This window comes from Pempheris klunzingeri, chromosome 2 (genome assembly GCF_042242105.1).
Source record: "Pempheris klunzingeri isolate RE-2024b chromosome 2, fPemKlu1.hap1, whole genome shotgun sequence".
NCBI lineage: Eukaryota > Metazoa > Chordata > Actinopteri > Acropomatiformes > Pempheridae > Pempheris > Pempheris klunzingeri.
The window spans coordinates 19,429,383-19,455,375 of record NC_092013.1 but is presented as its reverse complement, the minus strand read 5'-3'; the positions used below and the strand labels follow the sequence as shown (position 1 = coordinate 19,455,375).

Below are 25,993 nucleotides of genomic sequence, written 5' to 3'. Positions count from 1 at the left end.
ATGTGTGATCCAACAGAGCGGATTTTTTAAAGCACCAGCGGCCTGTGAAGGCCTATTACCTAATCATTGTCAGGCTGTCACTCCAGATGACCTCGCCTCCACAGACACACAGAGAAGAGCAGCAAAGTGAAATTCCAAAACAGTAGGAGCCTGCTGTTAGGTAGTATCCTCCATATGGCGCCTGGAATTGTTCCCCTATTTTTAATTAATGCCTTTTGAATGTAAGCAGCAGTCTCTTTTCACACAGGACAGGTCAGAGGTGTGAAAAATACTCTGGAAGAGGCCCAGGTTGTCCAGATGGAGTTAGCAGGAATATCCCAGTCATCTGAAGTTTCCCAGGCTCTTGACAGAGAAAAAAATAATCAAATAGTCACTAAAAAATACTGTGAACTAAAATATGTTCTAATATTGAATATATTGATTACTACCAGTGTAACGTTTCAACATTTTGAAAAAATTGTTTTATGATTAATACACTTTGGAGCAGATCTCCACAACAAGCTGAGCATTTGACACATTGAATTATGGCCTTACAAAGCTGATACAGCTAAATTGCTAACATGCAGTTGCTTATTTACACATCTAGCAGATATGAAGCAGCAGTAGCATTACTTTGGGTCATCAATCATTAATCGTCATGTTGATTTATCTGGGGTTTTTTTTGTTGTTGCTTGAAACAGCTGCTGCTACGGCTGAAAACGACACAGTGAGCGATGACACTGAACCAAAAAGCGTCCCAGCAAGCCAGAAAACCAAAACAATGAGCCGAGAGATGCTAAAATGCTCTGTAGAGTTGTGGAGGGACTGCAGAGCCAGGTTCTCTGTGGGTTTGTCACTTTTACATGCATAAAGTCATTGTTCATTTAAAAATATTGATAAGTGCAGCTTCAAGGTGGCATCATAGGTAGTTATATGTTTATTAACATGTTGATGTAATTGGCTTGAGTGAACATTTTTAAATGTAGAGGGTAATATTGAGTGCTACATTGCCACAGTCTTGTTGGTCCTGCTAATACCTTGATATTATGGGTGATCAATTTGGAGTTGTATTGGGGGGCCTTTTTTTTTTTTTTTTTTTTTTTTATCATTTTCAGGGAATCAGTCACACCAAAGTATGATTAAAAATTCAGTCAATTTGGTGGCACTGAACTATGACACTATTACAGAGTCAATTAGATAGGCTACAGTCTAAAGCACTCCTATTCTTTGAGTTTAGTGTGCAGATTTAGCTCTGCCCGAGGCATGTCTGAACTGTAGTCATTGGAAAGAGGTCAGGCAGAGGTCAATTGGTTTGATTGAAACTGCTGCCTGTCTCATTAGTATTCAGAAACAAATGTCAAGTTAGGTAACGCATAAAATGTCGAATGTCGAAATATATGTAGCCTCTAATTTACCACTGGTGTATCATCATTTTTATATCAACTTAGCATTTTTTAATGGAAATGTAGCAACAATTATGGATGCCAAGCACTGTCAGGCTAAACTAAACAGAAGGAGACCAAATCGATGTTGCCTGCTTGTGAAGTGAAGGAGCGGCAGCAGCAAGGCATCAATCAATCCCCGTAATTGGATATCTCTAGTGATGTCTCAGACTGACTGGCCTGATAGCTCTACAGTTAAACGCACATTTTAAACCTTTTTTATTTTTTACTTAAATGCAATATGGCAGACTCCACCTCCATTCAGTGTTGCAAAGATGTTGAGGGCTGATTCATTCTGGCACTGTTTCCTGGTGTTTAAAAACATTATAGTGATTAGCATGATGGAGGCAATACTAACTAAAGGTCAAATTTTAAATGATGACAGGTGTTGACTCCTCCACCACGACCCGATCCAATGCACAACAGAAATGAGGTCATTTTAGTTCACAACAATGCTGGGAGGCCAATTTTCTGTCATCTCAGACATGGTGGTCAGTGATGGCTTATATTTTGTTGGTAATTCAGCCAACAACACAATATAAATGTTATGTTTTATTTGTAAGTTTTGTTTATTTGAAAGTCAGTGGTGACAGAAAGGAGTTTTATCCAAAAGTGATGTGACTGGCCATATTTGTCAAATGTCCTATTCATCCAGACAGCATAGATGGAGGCAGTGCTCAATTCTATTGTTTGCCAAAGCGCCATTACACTGAAAGACAGAAAAAAGAGGAGATTTAAGCACTTTTCTATTTTGACATTTCAATTTGGGCTGCAAACTTTAAGAAAACAATCTGAAAACACTGTGTGGAACAAAACCTTTCAACACATACAGTGTTGTACAAAAGTCTTAGGCAGGTGTGAAGAAATGCTGTAAAGTAAGAATGCTTTCAAAAATGTAAAATTCAATTGTTTATTTCATCAATTTACGAAATGCAAAGTGAGTGAACAGAAGAAATATCTAAACTAAATCAATATTTGGTGTGACCACCCTTTTCCTTCAAAACAGCATAAATTCTTCTAGGTGCACTTGCACAAAGTCAAGGATTTTGTAGGATCATAGTCAGGGGTATGATTAATTAATCCTCATCAATTACATATGTAGGCTGAAACACAGTCATTAACTGAAACAGAAACAGTTTCATGTCACAGGTCATACACCATGGCAAGACACAAAGTGGTTATACTGCATCAGCAAGGTCTCTCCCAGGCAAAGATTTCAAATCAGACAGGGGTTTCACAATGTGCTATTCAAGAAACGGGCAACACTGAAGACCGTAGACACAGTGGTCGGCCAAGGAAACTTAGTGCAGCAGATGAAAGGCGCATTATTCTTCCTTCCCTTCGAAACTGGAAGATGTCCAGCAGTGCCATCAGCTCAGAACTAGCAGAAGCCAGTACAGCCATCTACTGTCTGGAGCAGTCTGGTCAGAGGTGGTCTTCATGGAAGAATTGTGACCAAAAAGCCAAACCTCCAGCATGGAAACATGGCCAAATGACTCAACTATACAGAAAAACATAGGAACTGCGGTGCAGAAAAATGGCAGCAGGTGCTCTGGACTGATGAGTCAAAATTTTAAATATTTGGCTGCAGCAGAAGGCAGTTTGTTCACTGAAGGACTGCAGAGCGATACAATAATGAGTGTCTGCAGGCAACAGTGAAGCTGGTGGAGGTTCCTTACAAATTTGGGGCTGCATTTGTACAGATGGAGTTGGGGATTTGGTCAGAATTAATGGTGTCCTCAATGCTGAGACATACTGGCAGATAATTATCCATCATGCAATTCCATCAGGGAGGCTTCTGATTGGCCCCAAATGTATTCTGCAGCAGGACATCGACCCCAAACATACAGCCATTATCATAAGGAACTATCTCCAGCGTAAAAGAAGAACAAGGAGTCCTGGAGGTGATGGTGTGGCCCCCACAGAGCCCTGATCTCACCATCATCCAATCTGTCTGGGATCACATGAAGAGACAGAAGCAGTCGACATCCACAGTAGATCTGTGGTTAGTTTTCCAAGATGTTTGGAACAACCTACCTGCCGAGTTCCTTCAAAAACTGTGTGCAAGTGTACCTAGAAGATTTGATTTGCCACCAAATATTGATTTGATTTTGATTTAAAGGGTCACTTTGCATTTTGTAAATTGATAAAAGATAAACGATTCAATTTTATATTTTTGAAAGCGTCCTTACTTTACAGCATCACTTCACACCTGCTTAAAACTTCTCCACATTAATCTAACCAACAGCCATGATGTTCTGAAAATAGTCTCAATAACCGTATACACTCAGACAAACAAACATCAGATATCCACATTGTAATAGATCTCCGCTCAGCGTAGCTTTTGTAAGAATATGCAGCTTGTTTGCATACATGGATTTTATTGATTTTCAGGTGTCCGTGTACAGTTGTTTTTTTTTGTACCACCTAACTGCACTCGCACTGACTCATGAATTCATTTCAGAAGCTCTGTGTATGTCGGTACGCAAGGAAGAATATATGTTTTTATTTTTCATAAAAGCAGAATGACCAGAAGCCATTCAATGAGACAGAACACAAAACCAAAAAAGATCCACTATGCAGTTAGCCTTTAATAGTTTTCACACTGGCATGTCAAAAAGCCTGAAGCCGGTTGTCCTTTTCTGCTTTGTGCTTCAGCAAATTAACCGTCCCAGAAAATATTGTATTTCGAATTCTCACCACAGCATTGTGCAGCATGTGAACACCGATAATAAAAATGATAAAAAAAAAAAGGAGCATAGTGGTAGTTTCCTGCTTGCTCTCTTGACACTATAACAGCTTTAGGTATCAAATTCAGACACCTTGTGTTGGCACAACAGATCAAGTCATTTTTATTTATAAAGCTAGTTTAAAAACAACTGTTTTTGATACAGAGAATAAAAATCACCTGTACAATGAAACATGATACAACAGTCTTTCTACAAATTCTACCCTTTCTTGGCACATTCATTCAATTCTGAACTAGTCTTTGAGGCATAACATGTGGCATTGCTGCATTAAATTTGAATTTGACGTTGCTGCATTTTAGTAAGGCATTCATGTTATTCCATCCTCAACACAAAAACAATGCAATATAACACCTGCCTGATATCAGACAGAACTCATTACACTTCATTGCCATCTTCAGCCTGACACTGGCCCCACTCTAACTGATTTCTGTGGGGGAGGGGATTCGATTTTTTTTTCCTGAACCAAGCACAAGAGACCAACAGAACATTTTACTGCAAAACATACTGGCTTTGTGAGTGTTTAAAGAGTGGAGCAGAGCGAAGTAAACGCAAGCTACAATGTTGGCACTCAACTTGAAAACGCTTACTAACCTTACAACAGCATTGGTCCCTCCTGTGGCGCTGATAGGATAATTGCTTTTTCAACCAATAAACCGCTGTTTGATGCGATGATGGGGCGGCTGTGGCTCAGAGGTAGAGTGGGTTGTCCATCAATTTGGAAAATCGGCGGTTTGATCGCCGGCTCCTTGCCATGTCAGAGTGCCCTTGGGCAAGACACTGAAACAACTTGCTCCTGAAGCGTAGCTTCACTGTGTGAATGTGCATTAAAGAATATTTTCCTGCAACTTAGATTCCTCTTGTATGAATGATGTGTGAATGGGTGAGCGAGGATGTAATGTAAGAGCGCTCTCAGTAGTCGAAATGACTAGAATACAGACCATTTACTAGAATCGGTCTACTCTGTGGAGTGGGCAGATTCAAAGGTGTGAATCCAGGCAACCATAAACACATCCAGCAGATACATGAAAACATCAGCTTTAATTTTGGAAACACATGCTTTCACAATTTCCACTAGCTAGTTGCTTACTTTGTCATCTGGCAGTCTGCCGTTTGGTGCTGGTCAGGCAGAGTCCAATCAGTTTTTAGAGCTTTTTTGCTGGAAGCAGCTCCAAAACAGTACATTTATTTATCCTGTAAAAACAAAACAAAGAGCTGAAAGATGCTACAATGTTCCATGGTGTAAAAGGGAGCTGCAAAATCAAGTGATGATTTTTAGTGTTTTTATCAGTATGAGCAACAAAGTAATCACAAAAGCAAACTCATGTCATACTTTTTTTTCCCATTGGAGTAAGTGCAATGATTCATGAGAGAGTAGTAAGAAGGTTAAAGATGGCCTTTCTCACAGCGCTAAATAATCCCTTTAAAGAACTACTGGTTCTGTTCCTGGATCCAGTTATGCAGCTAATCGATTGTTGTTTGGCACTTGAGGCTGAAGTCATCATCAAGTTTTACTGAAATCTGTTTCGTTTTTAAGATACCCTGTCAAAAACAAGCAAGACTTAAAACCCAACCCCTCTGGCAGGTGTAAAAAAAAAATAAATCAGATATTGACTTTTTTAGTTCTCACTTGTCAGTCCAAGGTGGTGTTTTTCAAAGCAGCAGTTGCACTCTGACACAGACAATGACATGTTAATATCTGTGGTACTGGCAAATAAAGACAACCCATCTGTTTGTAATGTTCTAACATACTTACAAGGTAGGCTGACGTTATGTTATAGCATATTATTCTAAGCTTCACTGTGAAAGTGATTATTTCAATTTGTGCCTAACTGGTGTTTGGTACGTTCACTCTCACTTGATTTAACACAATATTTCATGTTGAAGTCTGAAGTCAACTTCACACTCCAAAAGCACAAAAAAAAGCCTTTTTTTTAAAGTTCAAAACATCTAGAGCTAGAAAAAAAACAAGAAAAAACAAAGATGAAATCAAGATGGTGCATTTCACGTGTTAATTATTTACTTGAGTGGCTCTACAGACTAAGCACACAGAAAGACGTGTGGTGAACAAATAACAGGGAAAAGATGTACAATTAGGAAAGTCAGTGGAGCAGAGAAACAACAAATTGTGTTTTCAGACCTAATACTTTTGTATTTCTTTGGTTTAATTGAACATAAACTGAGCATGGACACAGCACAACAGATTAAAGTGTACAACAATTCACACTGATGGGGCTTGCAGTTGAAAATATGTCATGGAAATGTTTTTTTTATTAAAAGAAAAAAAGCAATGGCATTGTTGGATGGTAAATTTGTTTTTCTGGCATGTCAGACCCACATAGTCAGTTAGAGTTATACAGTACACACACTTGGCAAGAAAAAGACTAATTTGCAAGATTATTTCTTATCTCCTCACATATCCATGAAAACAACCTCCTGACGCAAAGCAAGCCAAAAGCAGGCCTAGAACAGCTTTGTGTTGTAAATGCAGCAGGCAGGTAAAACCATCACAGACAAAGTTACTTTCTAGCATCAAACTGTGTTTTTTAGAATCCGGTTTTCCTCTTTGAACATGTTGTCTGTTCAGTGCTTTAAGTCTTCAGTGAACTTTAGTGACTATACTGGTCTTACCAGATGATAGGCTAACCAATTAACACTCAGTTTAAAGAAATAACTTGAGTAGAAGACAAGGATTGTTGAAGGTTCACCAGAGTGTGAACAACAGAACAAAGAGGTATGTTTGTTTGTGGTACCAATGTGCCAATGTGGCACTAATGTTACCATACAAATAAGAATAAGAGCGATCTGCAAGCAAAGGTAGGATTTTCTGATACAGTCAACAAAATACTGTGCTCCCATCATTAGTAAATGCTAAATAAAGAAATGCACTCACAGACATTGCATCTTACTAAGCCTGGGGAAAGGCTGGAGAAAGATTCAACCTCAGTGCTGTGCTGTTTTGTACCATATGCCATTTCAAGTGTTTGTCACCACTTTTCGCTTTTCATGTGTGAAATATGCATCTATATACTATATTCAGTTCTGACCTCCAAACTACTTGCTGACAGATGTCCTCATTAATCCAGCAATAACTGATCATTATTGGCGATCAGTATTCAGTATGAGGACATCTGTGTCTTTGCTCTTCAGAGAATAACTTTACTCACTGAGGTTTTTACATAATGTATTCAAATTGGAGCACAGAGTAGGAACAGTGTAGTCTGTAGTGGGGCTTTTTTTTTTTTAAGACTGCTACAAGGTTAGCAAGCTCAAAGCTGCTGTTACAAGTCCTGACTTAAGCAGGAAATTACAGTATGTTTTACCTTGAATTATTACATGAAAGGCATGAAATTGGAAATGGAGTGTTGCTAATGTAAAATGCAGCCAGAATGAAGGAAATGAGACCAAAACTGTTTTAAGTAGAAAGCCTTTGTCAGCTCATGTGGAGTTTAGCATCCTTAACATTTAATCCCAGCTTCATCAGTGGTTCTTAAAAGCTCACAGTATTATAATACAAGGAGCAGATGCCATACACTATACTGTATATTACAAACAAGATAAACACACAGTGCATCCATATAGAGTGATTGTAATGTTGCCGTTGAGTCATGTGCACAGTCTGTCTCACTAGTCGGGTGGTTTAAGTTAATAATTAAACATGACCGGTGGTAGCTGAGAGGGCTCAACACGCTGTAACTAAAAGCAGTATTAAGTGATTAAGTGATACTTCTGGCCACTTTTTGGCAGAACAAGCTGTTAACACTGACGTATTATCACGTTGATATGGTGACCTTGTCAGCAGAGTTTCCTATTTACACGTCCAGGACACTTGGAACAACATTAGCATTAATTTGCAGTCATTTTCTATCCACCGTATGGGCGTAAGTCCAATATTTGCTCTTCTCTTAGCTGTTTGGCCTCTACTAACTCCTAAAGGGGAATACTGTTTGTGGTTCAGTTAGCTGCTAAGTGCCTACCATGCTCACCAGCTAGTTGCTCACTTTGTCACTAGCTTGGAGCTGGCCAGGAAGTGTACAGTGCTGATGAGAGCAATGAGACTAAGCCGAAACATTAAAGTCGTGGGCCGTTGAACCAAAACAACAAGCTGAAAGAATGTACAAAAACACGCTGTAGAGGGGAACTGCAAAGTTGGTGATGAAAATCGCACATTACATATAGTCATTGGGTCCACTGTCGCTATAAAAATAATGATTTATCCAACTTTAAGAAAACACAACCGGATACACAAAGCAAAAATGTAGAAAACATCTTTCCCATTTTCTAAGCACCTAATAAGTAAATAAAATTGATGCTGCTGAAACACATTCTCCAATTTCACAGCATGTTTCCCCACGGAAACACAGTGTAAAAGCAGAAAGCACAAGCACTTAGAAAAACCCTGCAAATCCAAGGCAACACACTGAAGACTAATAAACACATCAGCGATGGTCAGCGATGTTAAAAAATTAGTTGTTTTTTTAGCTTTAACATTCTGATGGCACGATGCAGATATCACTGTAGATGGGGAGGATTAGCCTTTTACCAGTTATTACTGTGTTCTATATGGCTATCAGCATTACTTACTTTATTTTATTTTTTTCAAAGATTTCTCTATTTGCATTATATTTCTTGATTGAAGTTGCAGCTTTCTCACCGTCATAATAAGGCCTTACCGTGGAAAAAAACAAACTGTGTGTATGGAATCAGATTTGTTTCAAAAGTTTCAAGCAAAACTTTTTAAAAGTCAATCAAAATAAATGGATTTGAGAGAGAAAAAAATGAACTCAAGCAAAAAATAATTCTTCAAAATAAAAAATGTCTCTTGAAAACAAATAACTCTGTCTTTTATTTTGAGGTTGTTCCCCTGTTTGCTTGAATTGACTCCTGGGGATCTATAAAGTAAGTACTAATCACTGTATGTAGTTTTTTAAAAAACTTTATAGAGCCCCAGGAGTCAATTCAAGCAAACAGGGGAACAACCTCCAGGTCACAGCCGTGTCGCTCAAAAACTCAACAGCCAATAGGAACGCGCCCTTGAAAGAGCCCGCCCACACGATAGGTTGGTGTCAAAACTCAAACAAAGAATCTGGCAGTGCAAACGAAAAAGCCAGAAGCGTAACCAAAAGAGAGAGAGGGCGAGAGCAAAACTACATTCTTGAACAAAATAAAAAGGTTATAATTTTTTGCTTGAGTTCATTTTTTTCTCTCTCAAATCCATTTATTTTGATTGACTTTTAAAAAGTGAGGTGACACAACTATTCACTCTTGCTGTTAAGCTTAAAAAGTTGCTTTAGTTACTTAATCTTTGAATGCTGACTTTAGTATACCGTACAGTCATGATAGTACTATTGACTGAAGTGTATTTTAGAATTGGAAGACATATGCAGGAAGCACAAAGGATACCTCTTAAATACAGGGCCTATGTTCAGTATTATGGGAAAACACAGATAAGATGCCGTATATCTAGTCTCTGCAGCTGCAAAGTTACACCACAGAGGGGTCGAGTGAGGATCCCGTGCTGTGAGGAGAGGAAAAACTGGTTGACTGCCCGATCGACCGATTGGCCTGGAATTGGTTTCTGGTAAACTTACACCATTAAAATGTTCATGCTCATGTTGATTTATTCATAAACGCATCCTTTCTCTGCAGTCTAAATCTGATTGTTAGCTAATTTATTCAAGTGGCAAACATGAATGTTGTGTATTCTTTGTGTGGCTGTGACATAATCCGATTTTGCGGCGGTGAAATCGCGTGCTCTCGTAATTCAAATACAAAAGATGCGCTGGTTTTTGATGTCTTGACTTGAACATCTTGTTAGATTGTGCTGATCTCAAATACAGTGTGTCTGTTTTTATGTGAAATGCGTCTAAACGTGAATAAGGAGCAGAAAAAGAAAGCTGCTCAGCCACTGTGGCAAAGACAGATTGCACGACTGTGGTTGTCTTGACACTGCGGCTACGGGTCACTTTTAGTTTCCATTAATTTTAGTGAACAAGCTGTTAAGATAACACCAGGATAGTCCTCTGTTATGGCATGTGAGAAACTACAAAATGTGGTGTGGTTTGTATGCTTCTCACTTCTCTAAACCCATCAATTTAAGCAAGCATCAAAAATGGCTGATAATAGAGCCTGTTTGAGTCAACTGGACAAGTGGGTCATCACACACAAATGGCTGAAGTGATGAAATGCTCTCACGACTGCAGTCAAGACACACACTCCCTGCAGCAGTCTACCATAAACCAAACGATGATATGAAGCATCGAGACAGATAAAGTGTGATTTTTAGTAATCCAACACGTCACCTCTGGGAGCAAACATGCGATGTACTTCCGACTCTAAATCTGTAATCAACATCCACAAGTAAATACTTGTGTCAAAGAAATCTAAAGCTAAACCATCTTTCAAAAAAAACAACATCACTTGCTCCCTAACAGCCCTGTCAGAGCATGAGAGTTGATGGTGCTGCACTAGAAACCATTAAACCATGACTAGTCTTACCCGTTCATTTATAAACTAGCTACTAATCCTCTAGCCTCTCTCATTCTCCCATTCAGACAAATTCTCTGCCAGCCTGGCCCAGGCAGGGCCAATCAATACATCTAATATAGGGCGTGTTGGATTTGGTTTGATACGATGGCTGACAGGGATGCTGAGAACTGTGTTTGTTTATTTATTTATTTTTTAAATAGGCCACTTTATGAGGTTCAAATTCTTACCTTGCCCCCATCCACAGCAGTACATTGCTTTGTGACCGAGCCAGAACTTTTGTTGATATGAAAGAAGTGTTTTCTGTACTTACGGCAGGACTTGGAAAGTTTCCTTTTGGTCTAGTTTCGTTACTCTGATTGGCTGTAGGTCTGTCCAATTGCATTCAGAGGCCTTTTGGTCTGTGCCTGTTGATAATGCCCTTTAGAATGAATAGAATAGGATGTCTGGCTACTTGGTACACCCTGGAATTGTATTCCAATAGTGGTGGTCACCTATACTAAAAAAATGTATCTTCTCCTAGTACTGCAAACAATGTGCTTGGTTCCCAGTGTCCTATAAACAACAGTAAGAGTGTTGAAACTATGAGATTCAGAGAGCAGCTGTGCAATGCCTCTTTTGTTGTGGGACCAAAGGTAATTCAAAGCAAATATATTGTTATTGATGGTAAAAGTGCCTTATACGCAACAACTTACAAGGAGAAAGCAAACTAAAAAACCTTAAAAAACCTAACATTTCTGCATGGCTATAACCGAGGCTGCTTTGAAACCTATTTTTCTTCTATTTTTGATGCAGTGATAAACTCAAAATATACTTTACAGCATTGGCTGGGGTCTCACATCAAAAGCTTGTGTGCTTGGTTTTGGTGATGACGGATGCTGATATCCTACGGTCCCGCCTCAATCCTGACTTCTATCCTTCTCATCTTGTCAAAACTGAGCTTAAGAGGAAAGAGAAGCTTACAGAAGGTGTTGCATGCACGCAATTTAAAGCTGGGGGGAAAAAAAAAAACTCTGCACAGGGTGAGATGACACGCTCGGAGAATATGAGTTGTCATGAACTCTTTCGTTAATGTAGCCCATCATTCTCGAAACTTGCAGATTATTATTTTTTTCTGCAGAGAAAATTTTAAATCTTTGCATGTCTGAAGACTGGGTCAGAAATTCTGTCTGACCTTCTCAAACTTAACGAGGTTCAGTGACAGCTGTGCAAGACAGTTTCATCCAACACAGGGACGCTGTCTCAAACCTCGGACCTACTTTAGACAGCTAAATGGGACAGATTTAGCTGCTCCCTCATTGAGCTGGGCACCAGGGTGGAAGACCACAGAATGACAGGAGCAAATGGTCTGTATTTGTATCGCGCCTTTCTAGTTATTTCAACTACTCAAAGCGCTTTACATGACATCCTCATTCACCCATTCAATTCAATTCAATTCAATTCAATTTATTTGTATAACCCAATATCACAACAGAGTTGTCTCACAGTGCTTAACAAAGTTCACTGAAATAAACAAGTGTAGCATTCGCACATTCATTCATACAGGAGGGATCTAATTAGGAGGAGACTATTCTTTCATACTCATTCACACACTGAAGCTGCTTCAGGAGCAAGTTGGGGTTCAGTGTCTTGCCCAAGGACACTTCGACATGTTGACCCATAGGAGCTGGGGATCGAACCCTCGACCTTCTGATTGAGGGCCGCCGCAGTCTAGACCACCACAATTTTGCCAGTCATGCACAGAAGACAGTAATCTACTTCACAAGTCCTTAAATAACAGGACTTGCTGTTGTATTTAAAGTCTGTGTGAGCTTCATGCATCAGGTTGTTGAGTGTGTAGGTGCTGCTAAAATAGACATTCCTCTCTACCAGCAGAGTCACGTAACTTTAATGAATTTGCTGTTAATTGTTCGATAATTTTCAGTAGTCTCACTCCTGCTGGTTGTTTCCTCTAATTACTTTTTGGAGAACAACTTTTCAGGCTTGTCACTTAATCTTTCGCGTGACGCTGTAAATAAACGTGGGCTCGCTGTGGCAGAGAGTTATTTACAAAGTTGAAGCTTCCCAGACTCTAACCTGGCCTTCACCTACAACAATCATGAGTATATTATGCATCTGTATAGAATCTACAGGGTACAGTATGTAGAAAGATACGTCTTGGCTTCGTGCTGAGAGCTGCAGGATGCCAAGAAACCATCCTTCAGACAAACAGGCCACACTGAGGCATTTTAGATCTCACCCAAGAGATCTACACAACGTCCTTTAATGTTTATTTTCTTTTTTCTTTTTCTTCAGTCTGTTTTTGCAAGGACTGAGAGTGTTGGTCAGTCCAAGCACAGATTCAGATTGAAATCTGAGGGCAGCGTTGTTGGTGGTGTGTCGTTAGATGCACTGATGATTCACCAGGACTGTGCGTTCGCGTGTATTTGACTTGTCAGCGCAGTGCTTTGCCAGATGACACTCTGCTAACGGACTAGTTTCATTCCAATGTAAGAGAGGGCCATGTTTTGTCACACGGGTCAAGTTAGTCCGAACGTATCCTAATGGCCTTGAGTTGTACCGTGGGCAAAGACCACATTCCCCAAGACTGTCTTCAGCGCTTTATTGCAAGATACGTGACAACAACATCATTGTCTCCAATTGTAGAGAAACAAGGCATTCATTGCATCTCTTTTGCATAAATGCTGTCTGTGCCTGTGTAATACAATGAACAGAGTTATTAAATTCTCCAAGCCAGCCATTAACAGTACATTGTAGCATCGCAAGCTACACAGCAGCCCTGCCACATGCGTTGACAAACTTCCACTACTTCACATGTTTGTACATGAAAATAAATAAAACCTCCAAACATAAGAATATCAGTGCATTCACATTACAGTTCTTTAACGTAAGTTGGTGTCACATATTCAGCAAAAACAAAGAAATTATTAAAATGCAAATATCCCAGAGGAAAGTCCAGAATGAAATGAGGGAGTAAAGTAAGCCGAAAGAAAACACACGCAGTTCAGTTCATAAAATAAAACAAACACTAAACTCAGTTAAACACAGAACATTCTATACTCTGTATTTTAGAAAATTGTTTTATAATTATAAATAATAATCATAATACAATAACTACTTACTCGATATAACAATAAATGCCATAAACAATTTAGAAATGAACAAAACAGATGTTAACGAGTACTTTTCAAAATAAAAGTCTCTGATAAGTCCAAATAGGAATGTATAAAAATACATACAAAATATATACAACATCTGTACTTCTGATTGTTGTCGCATCATTCCCTGACCCACAAAACTCTGACAAATGAGTAAAACCACTCTGATGAATCCTGCATACAGTAGATAAGGAGAAGTCTCACCTTAAGAAATTCTGAAAGACAGCCAAGCTGTTTCTGTCTTTTAGAAGCTAATTATCCTTCTTTTGGTTAATCTCTCTTCAGGGAAATACAGAATTTCTTAACATTACAGTTTCAGTTTTGTAAGCAGTACCTGGTAAAGTGGTGAAGTAGCCACAAAGCCCTTGATTTCATTACCTAACCCCTGATTGTTTATTTGTACCTACCTTGTTGTAAAGTGCCACTTCACAAGTGATGTTCAATACACTGTTCTGTACATTACATTTCTTGTGATTGTGTTACTCTACTCTGTATTGACATCTCTAAACCTTTTGTGTTTTTAGGGGGTGTGTGCATCTCCCAGTCTGTCAAGATTCCCCGGGAGCCCAAGCAGGGAGAATTCGACAAGGTCATACGGCGACTCAGAGAAAACCCAAACGCAAGAGTCGTCATACTTTTTGCCAACGAAGACGATATCAGGTAAGGCCTGGTAATAGCTTCATAACACTCCTTTGAAGATTAGAGAAACACAACTGCAGCAGACAGCACAGAAACATGTGGGAACACAGCCGTGTCGGCCCGGCTCTGCCAGACTACTGTGTAATGAAATGCAAAACAAAATCAAAGTGGAGTTGGTTGGGATGCTGACCTTATCCATTGCAACATCTGTTTCCTCACCTTTGCAGGCGGCTACTCCATGCGGCTAAAAAGGCCAACCAGACAGGTCATTTCATCTGGGTGGGCTCGGACAGCTGGGGCTCAAAGATCTCTCCGGTTGTGCACCAGGAGGAGATGGCAGAGGGAGCAGTCACCATCCTGCCCAAGCGGCAGTCCATCAAAGGTACAGAGAAGCGCATTGTGCATACATCAGACATGGCCGTATAATAAAACCATGTGCATATTTCAATGAGATATTCTTTTCATGTGATGCCGGGCTGTATCTGTTTACAGAAGACGGAAAGTTGCTTTGTAATGTTTAACCATTAATCATTTGACCATCAAAGGTCTACAAACAAAAATTCAATAAAACAAAGCAGCAAAGTAAATTGAACATATGCAACATTAAATCAAATATACTGTAAAACCCATCAGAGCTCCTGCTCACAGACGGCACCGATACTGTTGTTTACACTGCCACTGCCAATGACAGTGAACCCATTGATCTGTCTAGGGTTTGATCGGTACTTCATCAGCCGGACGCTGGAAAACAACAGAAGGAATATCTGGTTTGCCGAGTTCTGGGAGAACAACTTCAACTGCAAACTCAGCCGTCACGCCGTGAAAAAAGGGTCCGGACTGAAAAAGTGCACAAGTAAGATATTCTCCTGCTGTGAAGAAGCTACTTAACGTTCTTTTTGTTCAAACTTTTAACAAACTTGAAAACATTCTTCTGACGTCTTGAGGAAGGTGACACATTTGGCTCATGGTGGAAATGTTTTGACAGCATTGCCCACAGAATGAAAAGTGGAACAGCTATACATTCAATATTCAAAATCACAGTTTATCTTGCAGCTCATTTCAGTGCTCCACTACATTTCTGCTGAGTCGAGTGTGTGCACCCACATGGCTATAACAAGTGAATGGCTGAGCTTAAAACTTCAGGCTGAGGGCCATACGTTATACAGCTGTGGATAGTGCAGTCTGTCTTTAGGTGAGAAAAACACTGTGCATTATACCAAGATTTAAACTCCAATCAGGTAGTACACCATATATTGAAAAGATGAAGGTTAAACTGGTGTTTAATTTGTGGGATTCCTCGCAGAAGTCTACTGCATCTCAATATCTTTTCAGTTTAATTACACCTGTCTAAAGAAATTGGTTACTGTTCCATGAGTGTCATGATGTGAGACACATGCTTATTATATGAGTGGTATAATTACATGCATTGTGTAGTTCCATGTTACATGTTAATGTGGGAGGCATGTGATTTATCTGGGTCAGCAGTCTTTTCTTTTGCATTTGGCCGCGTATGCCCTATTTATAGTCACAGGAGGTTACAACAACTGGTCGATCACATGAATCAGCAACTACAATGAAAAAAAAGACAAAAAGATTAACAATCCAGTATTTATGAGTTGATCAACTTGAAGCTAATTTAAACAGTTGCTCTTGATATCAGTGTTTGTTGTTCAGTGTCTTATTAGAGCTTTAGTTTCGTAGACAGCACCTCCAAAGAGCACATCTTGTACTTCGTATTGTTTCATTCTATATTCATCTCTCTTGACTCCTCTATCAGTCAAGAGTAACCCAGATTTACTAGGTTTCAACCTACTACCTACCTGTACAGGTAACAATCAACATGTGAGTAAGGAGAGCCATGAATAAACTTCACCCGATTGAGCCCAATTTTATTATTACAATTTTTATTGTTTTCTTAACTGCAAATCTACCTCTGAAAATAACCGGACTCCAAGCAGAGGCACAAATCAGAACCTTTTAACTTTACTCAGACACAGATGGCTCGGACAACAGAATTTTAAGCTCAGTAATTGGACTCTTACAGCTGTATATGTTGGAATTACAGAGCTCTGTCTTTTACCTTTTGACTTTTTATGGAAGCAGACTTTTTATCTGCAGTTGCTAATGCTAATGCAGACTGAGCCCAGACCATAACCTGAAAGCTAGATCCAGTAATACTGATGCAAACATTGGTATTATCAAGTCTGAATTTACATTTAGAAACAAAAACTCCCTTTCATATTGAATTATTTATTTATTTTTTCCTTGGAGTACATTGCAAATTATTTATCATGGAGCTCTACATTATGCACACACAACAAAAGGTATGAAAAAAAAAATAAAGCTGATATAGCTAATGCAGCTGAAATTTAAGGAAGGCTTTCTTTGTAGTGAGGACAGCAACATGCACCAAATAAAGACCACGTAGTAAGAGATAGACAAGATAAGGATATCAGAAGAAATGTAGTTTTACATTAACAGTTTTACATTATGTTACATAACATAGTTAGAGATGGGTTGTGTGGCATGCAGAGGAAAAAAAGCAAGGACACACCCTGTATAAATGTACTCATCATTACTGGACACACACTCGGAAAATCACTCACTTCCACGTTCATACTAGATAACATGTCTGTAGGCAGAAACCACACACACTGCAGGAAATCAAAGTAACGACCTTCTTGCTGCAAGGTGACAGTGCTAACCGCTGCGCCACCACACTGCCCTGAAGCCAGATGTGTGTATGCACACATCTGGCTCTCTCTGCATACGCCATTTCCCACACAGACGCTGGTATTTATGCACAAGAATGTGTCATGACAGAATGCTAACAATACGTCCACACATGCGTTACGCAATGGCTTTCCTGACTTCAGTGACTGAGCTGAGAAAAAGATAACATCTATATATACTGTATATAAGTGTGGGAATTATCATCACGCTCATAGATTCGATATAATGAATCTGTAGTGATATCTAATGATAAGAGAGATGAGGCCCAAAACTCTGGAGAATCTCACTGATGCTTATTTATTTATAGAATCAGGGTTTAACAAAGGGAGGTTTTGGCAACACAATAAACAACTAAAACAGTACTGCTGAAACAGTACAGACTCTCTAAATGCACTAGAGAGAAAGTACAACTTTTATTGAAGAAGTGGGCTGTAAAACCAACAGCTGGCATCATCTTCACAGGCAGTACTGCAAGTCCCAACACTGAGCGCACAAAATAACACGGAGGGTTATGTGTATGGTAAGACCCAAGTGGATGAGATAATACTGATAGATGAGTTAGTCTAGAGATTGGTAGGAGTGACCTCTAGTTACCTGCCAGTGGGAACGCTGGCGAGAACACAGAGGAGCTCCTCGGGGAGCTCCAGTGGCACTTCAGGATTGTTCTGCCTGATGAGCAGTCTGGATAACACGTGTTTACATTTTCACAATAACTAAAGTGTAATATACGGGACAGCGTGTATGCTGGAGTTTAAAAATGTGGCACACAGACGGTTTGTGTATATTTCTGCTGATCTGCATACATACCGTGCTTTTGGTCTTGAATCTAAAGAGATTTTTATGCGTCTGTCCCTGGAGCCATTACATGGAAGGTTACTGGAATATTTACAAATATCTGTATTAGAGCTGCATTAGATAAAAGTGAAGTGAAGAAAATATCAAGTTAATCTAAATTAAATCAGTTAACGGGTAATATAAGTGTAAGCAGATCTGTAAATGCAGAGTAATTGTATTTCAAGATTTACAGTGCTGAAGTCACGTGTTACAGTGAACTGTGGTAATGACCATTCCACTTTAGGTTTAAAGTGTAAAGGCTGGAAAAGTGTGATGTTGCATTTTGAAAAAGCCAAATTAGGCTAAATCTTGATTATTATTTGAGCTGTAACGTTACTTGTTTTATTACTTATCCATGTTTCATTTGTATTGGTAATGGTAAACTGGTAAACCATGGGAATACCTTGCTTTTTTACTGTGGTAAGAAAAAACCCGTACTGTCGCAGCCCCATGTAATTTTCTCTATTTTTGCCAAAGAAACACATGAATGAACAATGCGACCGTTTGATTGGAGATGCCACAAAAGGCACTTTTGCAGTTGTACTCCCCAATTATATGAACAGGCTCTGGAGTCTAAAATCAGTTGAGTGCATCTTAAACAACATCAGGAAGGAGTATTTGTAATCAACTTAAAATAACTACAATGCCCACAGTGAAGAAACATGTCACCCAGTGACTCAGTGTGGCTCACTGATGTGTCTGTAATAGTTCTCAGACAACAATGGATGACTGTCAGAGAGGAATAAGATGTAAAGTATCAAGCCTTGGCTACACAGGCGACACTTGTTATTAGCATCAGTTCACTGTTGTTTTTTTTGTCTTTTCCAAGATCTTAAATAACATTATTACACGTCTTTGTGGAATACTTGATTCTGATTGGCAATTATGGCATTCTTCGGTCTGTTACCTCCGTATAGCAGACCTTCGCTATGAATGCAGTTCTGATAGCACAAGCAATAAAATCGTTTTCAAAAAGTCAATAAAATCATATAAATCAATATTTTATGACAAGTTATTGGTCTCTTTAGAACAAAGCTGTGTAATCAGCAGCATAATGCACAGCAAGCGGTGGTCATTATTGCGAAGCGAACCCCAGGGTGGTGCAGGATTCCCGACACGAAGTGAAGGGATATTGAATCATCCTTACATAACGAAAAATATAACACATCACAGGAGGCTGTGAAAATGTAATGTTGTTTACTAGATTCATATGTTATTTGGATTAGGTTTATAAACAGGTAAGGCACAACAACTTCAAAAATGGTTGCTGCACAGAACTAATTACAAAAGAATGGAACTGAAACTGCAAATAGTGGAAAAAGATCTGCCGTGATGTAGAGTAAACTGTTTACGGGACACTCAGTTAATCTTGAGCAGTCGACCAAATAACTGACTGAAGTGAAATGATTATACTGTAAGACATCAAAAACCCAGTCAAGATAATGTAAAAGGTAATTAGCCTCTAATAATTACATAATTTAACTCTTTGGACCCTAAATGCATTATTTTACAGTCCCTTTGTTGTAGAAATACCCCCATCGACATGGTAAAGACTCACTGTAGTGGGACAGCTACAGCGAGACAGCTGCCCCCCCGTCCCACACACATACGATAGGCTCCGAGAAAGACTTCTCTCTACTGAATTGGGAATAGTGAAAATATGTAGCCTAAATAAATAGGAAATCTATTTTTCTCATTTCTCCGGTACCAAGAGCTGAAGAGCTAACGTAGGATCTGATCAGTATTACGGTCTTCAATAATTTAGCCCCTGGGCCCGTTTAATCCCACTTTTTTGTACCCATCTCTGGAAGGCACCTGTGTTATGCAGTCAGAAGCTTGCCTTTCTCATTACAGACATTTTAGTGTTAACGTCTGTACCAGCTCCGCTTCACGGGGAGCGAGAATCTCACAGCATTTGTCGTGTGACGCTCACGGTGCCTCTCCACTGGTGGAGAGATTTGCCGTGTCTCTGAGGCAGCTGTGAGAGGACGTCATGGGGCATGCTGCAGAATTATCTGTGTCCTGAGAGGGTTTGACTGCTCAGCGTGATCAAAGCTTAAGGACGGCATGAGTGACTGGGGAAAAAAAGTGAGACTTGTCTTTTATCTCCATCTTGAATGAAGGAGATGTAAAACTGATATTGATTAATGTGGTAAGGTAGAGCAGGGACCCATCTCATCGGCTCCTTATTTCTCCCGCGTATGAATGATGTAGGGGAGCAGCAAGAAGCACAGCAATGCAGATAAAGCAAGCATGTGCTTTGCTTTTTCATCCAAGCATCTATTTTTTAAACCGCTTATCCTGCTCAGGGTTGCAGGGGGCTGGAGCCTTTCCCAGCATGCACTGGTTGAGAGGTTTGTTGCCAGTTTGTCGCAGAATGTTTTTCTTCTATAAAATGAAACTAAGTGAAATGAATAAAAGATCTAATTGTGGTTTAAATTTTGATTATTTTCCAAAAACTTAACTACAGGCCTGTAGTTGTTCTCTACACAGTATGAAAACAAATTAACTTTATAGGACGCATAATCAAACTTATTTGTACATGAAAATAAAAGCAAAACAAAAAATGGATGAAATATGTTGCTTGTTGTTAAAGCTGCATTAATTACAACTTAAACTAGTTTGACTGTTTAGACCTAATTAGCTAGAAGTTTATCTGGGAAACCTCAGCTACTGTTGGCCGACTGCTGGACAGTGGTGGTAGGTTCAAGTGTCATGTAGCCTCACTATACCTCTGAACGTACCTCGTATTGAGAGCTTGAGTAGTTTTTGAAAATGTGTGTCGAGCACTCTAGCATTATCTGAGAATGTCAAATGGTAGTAAAGCAATGTGCTTCATTATCCTCCAAGAATATTAAGCTGTAAGCTACATAAAGATGATAACTCATGACATCAAGAAGTGATGTTGCTCATCTTACTGTGATAATCGTGCTGATGCTACTTGTGTGTTCATTTTACAGTAAATTACCAAAAAAGTACAGTGTTGTATCCTGTCAGTAGCAGAAACAAGAAGTGACTTGGGGGGCAATAAAAGTATTTAAATCAAAATGCCAAATAATTATTACCACTAACAGGCACTAAAAGCAGTATCAACCAAACTGCAGCAGCAAGTCTTGGCAAAGTCTGCAGGCAGCAGGGAATAGTGGGAATAAACTGAGTATTCACAGGCTAACAATGACTGAGTCTACTGAGACCGATGTATAAATGAATCTGAAGACCCCCAAAATCCCCTAAGAGGTCTCTGTGGTATTTCTTCTGCGTACAAGCTGCATTTCTACATGTGCAGGAAATGTGGACTGCAGTTAGTGTGTATGAGAAGTGGTATCAGCAGCAGCTGAGTTGAGTCAGGTCGAGTCGAGTACACAGGTTCGTGGTGCTGAATGATCTCAGCAGCAAGCGCAAGCAGCCCCGAGGGGAAAACATGCTCCAGTCAGTCACCACCTGCACCGCTGAAGCAAACTAAACGTTGTCCCACGGTACTCAGGTGCGTTTGTACCACTGTTTAAGGTGGTTATGCTTCCATTAAGATGGGTGGTGTTTAGTTTGTATGTTTGTATGTACCAGACCTGGTCAGTGCCGAACTTGTATGAGTAATAAAGAATTGTTCATTCACTTTTGGGCAGTATCACTGTTGGGTGTTCATTCATCTCTACAGCTAATGTGGCTAACGTGACGTGTGTGGAGAGAGACACTGGCATGAAGAGAGCACAACAATACCACACAACAGTGAAACGTTTTTTATTTTGTAGTTTCGCCGGCTCAAGAAATCATTGCTGATTAGATACAGTTAACTGAACTGGCTTGCTACAGTTACTTTTATAGCTGATAAAACCAATGCTTGGGGACTGCATTTATAATTAGAAATTGTGGCTCTCATGATTTGAAAACCACTCTTTCAAATGGCAATTTTTAAATAATAATGTCTTTTTGCCTTGAAGGAGTCTAATTGATTAATCGGTTAGTCGGTTGACAGCTGCTTTGATAGTAGATTATTTGTTTGTGATTCATCAAGAAAAACAGGAAACATTTTTGCTGATCCCAGCTTCTCGGATGTGAAGCTCTTCTGCTTTTCTCTTGTATTTCTTTGTAAATCACAGCAAATTATTTCAAGACACCTTTGGCTATAGGAAATTGTGATGGATATTTTTCTTTACTTTCTGTAGTCTAGAAGAAGGCCAATTTAATTTAAAAAATGTATCAATAATGAAAATAATTGTAGCAAATAGCAGCTTTAACCATAAATTCAGATATGAGGATTGTCAGATTTTAAAATGAAATTATGAAATAGGAGACTAGCACACACAGCCCCCATGTCACATTAATTTAAGAGACAGGCTCACCATCTTGGCAGGAAAGCACTGAATGGCCTGTGGCCAGTCACAAGCTGAAAAAATGGTCAAAGGTCTGAGCCCACACACACTGTCACAAAATGTCTTGTGTGACACGTCAGAGTGGAAGACACCCACACTTCTCTTCTGCTTTGCTTAATCTGAATGGATTTATCTGAAAGCAAAAACGCTTGCCTGGAAAATGTGTGTGAGTGAGCCAAAATGCCAACGAGGAGGGAGCTTGAGAGAGAGAGAGAGAGAGAGAGAGACTGGGGGGGGTGGGGGGGACAGGGGGACAGGGAAATGGTCTTATGGAGAGGAGACAATACAAAGTTAGTGTGGGTGGCCTGCCAAGCCTGCAAGAGAAATATCGCTCTCACACCCTCTCTGGCTCACAGCATTCCCCATGGCATAAGCATGTCGGCCAAACTGTGACAATCTCTGTCCAATCAAGGCCCTGTGGCCCTTAATTACTGAGCCGTAACCTCCAACAATAATTCATGCATTTCAAAAGCTCATGAGATAATCGGGGGCATTAAAATGCCTCTGGTCTGTGGCGAGGAGCTGGAGATAGGAAAGATGGCTAACAGAGAGAGATCTTTGCTGATTTGGAAGCTCTTTCAGACTGAAGTGGCTACTGAAAATTTCTTCAAACTCAGACGCTGCAGGATAAACGCTGTTCTGTCCGTGCGCCCATGTCCAACACATTAAGGGGAGCTGATATGAAGTAACGACGGACACATACAGTACATCTAATTATTATTTTTCACGAGTTGCCACATAGTGCATGTTTGTATCATCAGTCCGATACTTATTCAACATTTGTGTTCCCCAGTGACAGAAACAGTCAAGGGCTTGATCTGTGAATCATCTTGAGCCGCAGTACTGACAGTGAATAAAAATCCAAACCGTAGCCAGTAGACAGAAGTACGACTGCAGCACATGTACCACACGTTAGATTACCGGCGGTACCGACATCAAAAGTAAATGGGTGTTTGTGTTTGCTTTATTATTTCAATTCCGCGACGTAGCGTGTTGAATCCTTTCATGGCAGAATTTAGAAACGTGCTTGCTGCAGTTTGCTGCGGGAGAAAAATCCTAAAAATCTTTATCACTAAACAAAAGATTCTCAGATTAACTAGCATCATACTCTTCTTACAATGAGTCTGTGACCACATCTATTGCAAATTTAGAGTTTTTTTTTTTACTTGTTTCAGGTTTATCAGGCACACTTTATTCTCTGCATGCTAGGGCCAAATGACTGTGCTTTACTTCTTGTACAATACAATGCATTATCAAAACAAGTTTGACATTTATTATGTCATACCACATACAATTTTAACCACTGATGCTAAATATGGCAGCAAGTAATTTATTTAAACAGCTGTACAGAGCATTAGTTTGTGCCCAACAGCATCGCCATTATTTTAGACATTTCAGCAGCAGATCCTCCCCTGTGTGTTTATTAACTTTTCAAAAGCTTAATTAAATTCCATTTGACAGGTATGTAAATGTATGCAGCTCTATCATTAGCTCATCCCTGGTAATTAGTCTATTGTTAATCTAAATTGAACACACCTACTTTTTATAATCTCTTTACCACATACAGCAGAGTTACACAGAGTCAGCTTTAAGATTTGAGGCTCGTGAGGAGAAAGGACAAGTCAGGATTTGCATGTTGTATCTACTTCTCGGACCCCACCTCCTCAGAGCAATTAACAATCACAAAAACCAATGCAACAACCTGGGCCAGGATTAATAAACTCCTATCACGAGTTATTACATTGAGCCTATGAGCGGATTATCCCTGTCCGGTGAATGAATGTCTCCATTTCCTGCTTCTCTGAATCCTCACTGTATTGGCTTCCGAACACATCCAGGTAATAAAGGTTTAATTCACAGTTGGACACTCAGTCAAGCAGGTCATGATTCAAGGATTTGATCACATTGGAACATATATCAGTTTTTTTTAAAAGTTGATAATGGAAAAGGGCCCCAAGCATAGTAAGTAATAGTTAATGACATACTGTAGACATGCAGATCCAAGGACCTAATGTGTACAAAATCACACTGAAGGAAACCCATGTATTCCTGCTGGAGAGACAAGAAAGAGTTTTTGTTTTTAACTGATGAGATTTCCCAGAGGAGAAAACCTTGCACTCAAGATATTGGAATTGATTTGCTCCTCTGCAGCGATCCAGATATTTACCTTCCAGCTAATTGCAAGAGGCAAGGCCCATTCAGCGTAGAAAGAATAAGACTCACTGAGGAGCAATGCATTTCCTTCAATGCCTTTTGGACTGATGCCACACCCTCCATTTAAAAGGCTCAGCTTATTCCAAATGGTTTGCACAGAATTGACCTGTCCAAATGGAGCTGCTCTCCAAAGCGAGGCTGACACGCGGGCTGAAGTTTTTTCGAAAAAGTTCAAATGACTGTTGTCACATACAAGTAATATCCTCAAGTTATTCTATAATGAGTTTTGAGATGGATCTCTTCAAAATCTTTATTTGGTGCATATTAGTTTTCTGGAGCCTGCTTCAGACAGGAATCAGGAGCAAACACATAAGTAGATAATTCTTTGAGATGGACCCATTCATATAAACCACTTGAGTCTTTTAGTGAATACATTTATCTTGATTGCATGATGTGGCTGATAGAATTACAGATCTTCTTCCCAACAGAGTGTTTTTGAAATCCCACTTCTGAAATAATTTTCAGTCTCCCCTCACATTGTTAAATACATGGATGCAAATGTCTGACTCAGCCTCGCACTTGACAGGGACGGAACGGAAAACCACAGGGGATGATTTTCCTTGATTTGAATGCATGTAACCAATTCATAAAATCACACGCATACAGTACAGTTATGTGTGTGATGTGCCTAATTTACATCTTTCTGTCTCACAGATCAGGAGCGGATAGGGAAGGACTCGAACTACGAGCAGGAAGGAAAGGTGCAGTTTGTCATTGATGCAGTCTATGCAATGGCTCATGCCCTGCACAACATGCACCAGGAGCTCTGCCCGGGGAAGGTGGGCCTCTGCGCTAAAATGGATCCCATCAATGGCACTCATCTGCTCAAGCACATCCGCCGTCTGAACTTTGCAGGTCAGTCACATTTATCGATACTGAAATGCGCTTGTCTCAACTCACGGGGCATTTTAATGTGGAAACTCTAAGCTCAATTCAATCCTCAAGCATTTCAGATAACATGCACAAACCTATTTCATTGCACCAAAAACCAAATAATCATACCATGCTCGCCTCCTCCATGCTGGCGTGCTTACAATAGCAATGCTAACAGGCTGGTGGTAAAAAGGTACAATGCTTATGTTCGCCATTTTAGATTAGCATTAGCATTAGCATGCAACATTTGCTAATTAGCACTAAACATAAATTACAGCTGAGGCTTATGGGAATGTTATTAGATTTGCATAGATTTCCAACATATTGGACAAATTAAAATCTTGACCTAATGATTGTGCATGAAAGAGTCAAAGGATTACCAAAGTGATTGGCATTCATCTTCTGGGCTCCAAATTATCTTACAAAAATAAGAATTTGTGGCGACACTGGGTAGAAGTGAAATCCTATCCTAACGTATTTCATGTGAATTACATTACCCTGTTAGAAAACATTTGCAG

General features: G+C 39.6%; 1 protein-coding gene across 2 annotated transcripts in view; it reads left to right on the top strand.

Annotated features, from left to right (window-relative positions):
* The window catches only part of LOC139210562 (metabotropic glutamate receptor 4-like), a 132,117-nt gene that overhangs the window by 83,954 nt on the left and 22,170 nt on the right, over nt 1-25,993 (top strand). For both annotated transcript variants that reach the window (XM_070840622.1, XM_070840612.1), the window contains 4 exons: nt 14,337-14,472; nt 14,679-14,833; nt 15,164-15,304; nt 25,257-25,457. In XM_070840622.1, the coding sequence (XP_070696723.1) occupies nt 14,337-14,472; nt 14,679-14,833; nt 15,164-15,304; nt 25,257-25,457 (633 nt within the window). The remainder of the gene's footprint in view (nt 1-14,336; nt 14,473-14,678; nt 14,834-15,163; nt 15,305-25,256; nt 25,458-25,993) is intronic.